At 32.9% G+C, this 7,459-nt stretch overlaps 1 protein-coding gene across 1 annotated transcript; it reads left to right on the forward strand.

Annotated features, from left to right (window-relative positions):
- The first annotated feature begins 1,096 nt into the window (after positions 1-1,096).
- LOC131031310 (cytosolic sulfotransferase 18-like) lies at positions 1,097-2,059 on the forward strand. Its single transcript, XM_057962401.2, has one exon. The coding sequence runs from the start codon at positions 1,097-1,099 to the stop codon at positions 2,057-2,059; it is 963 nt and encodes a 320-aa protein (XP_057818384.2).
- Positions 2,060-7,459: the final 5,400 nt, after the last annotated feature.

Here is a 7,459-nt window from a genome sequence, read left to right on the forward strand (position 1 = left end):
TGTCAATATGTGATTCACTATTGAGCTCATTGGATGCAAGCCATGCTACAAGAAAGATGATGGAGAAAACATAGTCATTTCACTTTTTTCTTTTTTTATTCACTAATTTCAGACCTTTGTTCAAAACAAACTTGTTGGAGAATTTTGAGCACCCAACACCTTAAAAAATGTGATCTACCAAACATGGGACTTACTATTGTGGGTTCACTCCTAGGCACCCTCATGTTCATTATTTTTCTTAAGAGTCAATTCATACATTGGATACATTGTCACCATGGTCTTATATACTCTAGTGTATAACATTCATTGCTATACCAGATTAAGGTTTTATACTCAAAGTTTCCATAACGCATCCTCATCGTCATTTTATCCATAATCACGCTTTTTGCAATTGTCTTTTAAATTTTCCTAATCCTTTTCTTTCATCATTTTCCACCTTCAATGTGAAATTTCCTTCATATCTCTTATTCTCAGAGACCACTCATGCTATCTTCACATGAATAATCTCTCAAAGAGGAATAACCAATTATGTTACTTTTCTAAATTATCATTCCTTAGCCAATTGATGGCATATCATCACCTTAAATCCATATAATATTAATTTTTCTTCTCAACTAGTTTTCTATTCTTTCAAATATTATCATTTCAAGCATTATCTCAAAGAAGAACATAATATAAACACACAAAGTATTCTACCGAACACCAACTAGTAATCATACCATTAATTTAAATCTTTACTTCAAATCTATGATGTATCTGACTTATATATTTTTCATAGAATCTTAGATCTAATTCTCAACCTAATTTTAATTGACTCGTTACATCTACATATAATATTTTAGTATAAAATATTGCTCAAGCACTTCTCGTCTCCACCCACCTTAACATAAATACTATATCTATGGAATAGTCTACATACGACATGGACCTGTGAGCAGACGGACAAATAATGTACTCAATATTATAATGCAACTGGGGTCTTTCAACCACTGCAAGGTAAAGATGGTAAAGACATAAAATCTGTTGTTAGAGATTCGCACTTATCTTCAATATTATCGATCTGTTTATATATGCACTACATTGATTGACTGTTAACATGCAAGCTACTCTTAACATTTGTTTGAATATGTCTATGGCCTTGGCTCGAGAAAATCCGTATGGAATTGAGCTTGTTGAACATGATGGTTTCTTCTACCAGCCCAGAAGTCTGAAAGATGTGATGAACATGAAGACACAGTTCAAAGCACGGAAGGACGATGTGTTTGTGTGCTCTGGAATGAAAACGGGAACCACTTGGCTGAAAGCTATTGTTGCCAGCATTATGAGCGAAAGCAAGAGCCACGTTTTGAAGGAAAAGGGCGTCCATGACTTGGTTTACAACATAGAAAGAAGTTATATTTCACGATCAATGCCTAATGCAAATACCTCCACTATAATCGCAGAAATGCCTTCCCCAAGGTTGCTTAGTACCCATCTGCCTTACTCTGCTCTTCCACCTCAAATCACGTCTTTGGGCTGCCGAATGATTTATATTGCTCGAAATCCCAAGGACACTTTCGTTTCCCACTGGAAGTACTTGCCTGCACTACAAGCTGTCTTCAATACTGAAACCACAGCTCCAGTTTCTAGGGAGGTATTCTTTGATTCCTTCTGTAATGGTGCGTCTCTCTTTGGTCCTTTTGTTGATCATGTCTTGAGCTTTTGGAATCCCAGTAGGAGACAAAGTAACATCTTGTTTTTGACATACGAAGATATGAAAGCAGATTCTTTGTCCTACGTCAAAAAGATTTCGGATTTCTTAGGCCAATCTTCTTTGACACAGGAAGACATTCGTTACATAGACAGTCAGTGCAGCTTTCAATCTCTTTCCACTCTAGATGTTAACAAAAATGGCAAAACGACTTACAAAAATGCCAATGTAAACAATCGATCGTTTTATCGTAAAGGTGAGGTGGGTGATTGGAAGAATCATTTCACGCCAGAAATGAGTAGTCGTATCAATTTGGTAGTGGAAAATAAGTTTCAAGAAGCCGGCCTGTTCCTCAAGTATGAACTCTGACATCCAGAAACCGTCTCATCCAAGTGTGTACACCTTCTGCTCGGCTTGTCCATGTTTTTTTAGAGTGTAAATAAGTTATTCTAGAATGAATAACAATGTACCCTTTTTGTCTTTTTAACTACGAGAAAGCTTGGTCTATGTATCATACCGAATAATAACTTTTTTTAATTGTGAGTAAAAAAAATTTCTTATTTGTTTTTTATTTGATTGTGTTTGTATTTTTTCATCAGTATTTTGGGTCACACTAAGTGTTCCATCATTTTAATCTTCTAGCTCTCTAACATCCTGATGATGGATCAAGAGTGTGATCCAAAACATTGATGCAAAAATACAGACACAATCAAATCCAGAAAGAATAGCAAAACGCATAACGGATTGTGGAAAACTGATATCTTTGAGTAAAAATTTTGTTACATTACTTGTCTAATAATGAGAAAGAATATGTTTTTGAATTTTAGGCAGAGGTTAGCTCATTCAATACCTATTGATTCTCATTTTAAGTAGTCTATTTCATGGGTTGAACTCTTGATTTGTCAACAATATATCCATTGCACATTGTTCAAGTGATTATAAGAGGGCTTGCCATCTGAAGAGCTACACTCCCTCTGCTTATCTCTCTCTCATTTTTTCTTGATTAAAAAGAAATAACTCAAATCTTTGTTAAAGATAGTTCCAATAAAATTTAAGACATTGATTGCTCCATGGTCATTAGAAGTGTGAAATTTCAATACATAATTATTGTTTTACTTACAATTTCCTTTCGCCATGTGTAACCATAGGCAAATTTAAAAATTTACTCCTAGCAAATGAAAATTGATCCAATTTAATTATAATTTATTTCACAACCATCATCTTACAAGATTTCAACACATTTTTGTTATCAAAAAAATTTGTTCATGTACTTTCTAGGTGTAAAATCTATATAGTGAAATGATAAAGATCATTTTTCTACTTGAAAGGAGGCTACCCTTATGAATGTTCAATAAAAAATAATATAATAACACATTAAATATAAAATGCTCGTTACAATTTTTAATTTGAAAATGAGTTTTTCCTGATCCACTCACGAGAGCTAAGTGAATATTAAAATAATCAATATGAAAAGGAATCTACTGGACAAAAATATGTAATATTATGATTTATTCCATAAACAACATTTAACAAGATTTCAACACATTATTGTCATCAACACTACTAATTATGTGTCTTGTTGTAAAAGCACATTATTAAATATTTTTATCTAATTTCATTTTTCAAAATAAACACAAGAAGTTGTACATATCTGAATTCTATTTATTACTTGTTTTCATGTAAGCCCAACACAGATAATAGTGGCGCTCTCTCCTCTCATTTGTATAGATTATTCTATTGTGTCTAATATAACAAATCTCATATGTTGATATAACTAATTGACATTCAACTCTTAGTTTTTTTTGGATCACTGAGATAGTATCTATCTCTGAATGTGTTTAAGCTTGTAATTCTTAATTAGTAACTTTATTAAGTAGTTTGAGTATTATTAATTCAATTTCAAGTGTACAATGACTTCAGAATTTACATTCCAATATGGACATCACACAAATCGTTCCAATCTCCAAAACTAAAGTTTCATTTCACCAAACTACTCTAGCCTTTAGCGTCACAATTTTCTCTTTGATACAGTCTGCATTTTCCTCTTTGAAAACACGAAAAGCTCCTTCCATAATAGAACCTCTCACAACATTTAGAATGGAGTTTTAAATCCTTCTTTAATCTACTGCAAATTTGCAATTTATTCAATCCAAACATTGCATGGTATCCCACTTCTACTGTCAAAAAAAAATCAAAAGTTTGTTTAAATCTGCATTTTAAACTTCCAATAAAGAAGGCATTAGAATCATTAATCTTCCCCTTTTTTCCCATCCTTGGCATTTCATTTTCTTGTTTTTATTATACATCTTTGTTTTTTCCAAAACTTAGTAAAGTCTTTCATTATATGGAGCCCATTTTCTGACTTCAAGCTTGGCTTTTCATTATCCCTAGCATAGGCGCCCAATCCCCTCTAAAATTTGTATCCTTTAATTCCTCAAACAACTCAAATCATGTTCTGGGAGCAACAATCAAATAGAAAATTTGTTCTCATTTCCTTCTATCTTGTTCTTTACATTGGCAAAACAATAAAATGATTCCAAGACCCACTCCTTTACATATTTCCTTATATATTGGTGAATTGAAAGGCACCAAAATAAACCTCCAATGCCCTTTCTTGTAAGTTTTAACATATTTAATTTTGAGAAAAATAAATTATTTGCCACCATATTTCAATGCCTCCCAAAAAGATATTTTAATAGAGAAATTCTAAAAATATTTTCAGATATTTGTAATTCCCTCTTGTACATTTTTTTCGATGCAGATTGATTTTTGGTATAAGGCATGAGTTGGAGAAGTTAAATATTAATAATATTGAAATGTCGAAAAACCTCCAAGATAAGTTTTACCATAGCTTTTGAATGAAGGCTCATTTCCATCTAAAACCTAGTAAAGATAAGAGAAAATAACTTGTTGATAAGTTAAAGGAGAAAGAAAGTCAAAGCATTGATGAAGAAGCCCTGAAGTAGAAGGCTACAAAGAGCACAAGCATATCTTTTCAGTGGATTCATAACTCTCTTTGAGGATCTGTAGAAGGTTGGACAAATCACTTGAACACATTGAAGAACGCCTATGCAGATATCTTTAAATTTTTGTGAGATAAGTCTGTGTGTATATAGAAATCTTTGGCTTGAATTTTTGGGTTCTAGTATCCTACCTTTGCCATTGATGTCAAAGGGGAAGTGTATAGGAGTGAAAAATGTTGATCTAAGGGGGAGTTCTTTAATTCTTTGATTCTTTGGAATCTGGTGATTAGATTTCTAGTTGTAGTATATTGTTAATTGAGAGGATTTGGTTAATATTGAGAGGAGGGGTGAATCAGTATTAACAACAAACTGAAATCTTAAACCAAACTGGTCAATACTTCACCAAAACAAATCATAATCAGTAATAAACATTCACCATATGAACATGTTTTTCATGTGGAAACCCAAATAGGGAAAAACCACGATGGGAATTGGTACCCATAAAAATTGTGCACTCTTTCGGAATGCATCATGTTAGAAGCCTAGCCCAGTTAGGAGCTTACAATGATGCCTAATTAGGACCAAACCATGTTAGGAGTCACCCGGTTAAGGGATTTACAATATGAGCTCTACTAAAAGCTTCAACCTGTTAGGATCGACCTCACAAGAGGATTTAAAACTTAGATGATGAGCCACCCTATTCGAGGATTTACAATGTAATGCCTGTTAGGACCTACATGGTTAAAGGATTCTATCTACTACAATAGTTAGGAAACAATAGTGAATGATCTGGGTATAGCACTTAATTTCTTGCTTGATCAGATCCGATTATCCTCCAAATTTGCAACACTCTGGCAGACTTTTGACACTCTGGTTGAGCTTCCCAATCTTCTCAAAACCACTGACACAACAAACATCATCTAAACCAACATAAATAACTTTTATAACTAGGTCAGTTACTAAACCCTAGATACATCAAAAATTTACAATACATTTCATCTCGGATCATATCAGATCATCATACAAATCATTACAACATTTTTCAAGACAATATCAACCATTTAATGATCATAACATGACACCGCACTTCAATCTGATAACTCATCAATCCCTTGTCACATTCTGCTAAGTAATTCACTACTTCCCAAGAAATTTTTTCTTTGTACAGGCCAAAACAATATCTTATCACTTCACACAGATTAAGCAACGTCACCATTGACATATTAACATGAAAAATCTCACCACTAAACCATAAAATATCACCGGTTAGGATATCTTGTTACTGGTTCTTAAACCCTACTAACAATATAATAGTAAATTACAAATATGAGTTCCGTTCATTCAAACATGATGTGTTTCCGATTATAAGCTCAATACAATGATATAAACACATGTTCCAAACCGCAACAACTTACTCAACATGGATCTATATTGCAACCATCTCCTTCTATGTTCCAGCTTACCGGTTAAAGTCATATTTGCCAGTTCGCTATCAACTTCATATTTTACCTTACCAACTCAATCCATTACCATTGTCGGTTAGCCTACACAAGTAAACCTAGATGACCGATGACAAAGAAAACATGGGGTGGCTGCAAGAAGTTGAGTCCCACTTTTGGGCAAAAAGTGGAAGTGTTTTCTCTATTTTTCATATTTTCTGTCGATTGATGTCAAAATTTGAGGCATGTAGAGATTGAATCTCACGAGACTTCACTAATAGAAAATGTAGTGTACAAAGTCTACTTTTCAAATATGTAATTTATTTCAATACCCACATGGTAAAAATTGCTTTTTAGTAGGCATGTTTATAAACCACTTTTTCAAAATGCCTATTTCAAGACCATACCACACGTGTACGACTACCATTTTTTGACGCAAATAAATGAATTTTTTCAAATCCTTCTGGGAAAAGATACCTAAGATACCAAATATTGATGAGAATATTTTTCCTTGTTTTTTTATTGAATATATATTTTTCAATTAATTTTTAATTGACTATAAAGGTCTTTTTCAAAACGTCAAGTGTACGACCACCATAATTTGATGAAAAATTCATATTTTTAAATTTATTAATTTTATACTTCAAAATATTGTATGTAGATTGATTTCATCTAATTTATTTTTTTTAAAACTTAAAAACAAAAAAGTTATTAAAGTTTTACTAAACCTCAGTATTTTAGGTTTAGGTACCACTTTTAATTAATAAATACTGCAAAAATAATAAAAATAATCTTATCACTATGAAATTTATATTTTTGAAATTAAGACACTGAGAAATTTAATGGGTTTTTGTTTCATCAAAAACTTCGATCAGGAAAGCCCTCAAAAAATTCAGGCAAGGCAAAAATATGATATTCTTTTGCCTTAGCCATTTTTTGGAGGTTCAAGCATAGGCTTCATCCCGCCAAGCCTAACCCAAAGCCAAAACCGAGGCATAGGGTTTTTTCTCACTCCACCTTTTTTGAAACAGGCGCACGTTATTTAAAATTTAAAAACTGGGTACCTGTTTAGAAATTTATAGCATTTTAAGAAACATGTGCCCATTTTTAGAAACCTGCACCCATTTAAAAAAATTGTGTACCTGTTTTCAAAAACATGTGCCCGTTTCTAAAATTCATGCACTTGTTTTGTGTGGGGGTTCGATCCTAAACGAGAACCCATTTTTCAAAACGTGCACCCATTTTATTTCTATGGTTCGAGGCCTCAAAGCTAAACGGGTGCTCGTTTCTTAAAAAACAAGCACTCATTTCTTAAAAAACGAGCACTCGTTTCTTAAAAAATGGGCGCTCATTTCTAGCGGCAAATT

Source organism: Cryptomeria japonica, chromosome 5 (genome assembly GCF_030272615.1).
Source record: "Cryptomeria japonica chromosome 5, Sugi_1.0, whole genome shotgun sequence".
NCBI classification, from domain to species: domain Eukaryota; kingdom Viridiplantae; phylum Streptophyta; class Pinopsida; order Cupressales; family Cupressaceae; genus Cryptomeria; species Cryptomeria japonica.

What these genes read in the sequence shown, in the direction of transcription:
- LOC131031310 (XM_057962401.2), top strand. Translation starts at nt 1,097, where the DNA reads ATGCAAGCTACTCTTAACATTTGTTTGAATATGTCTATGGCCTTGGCT.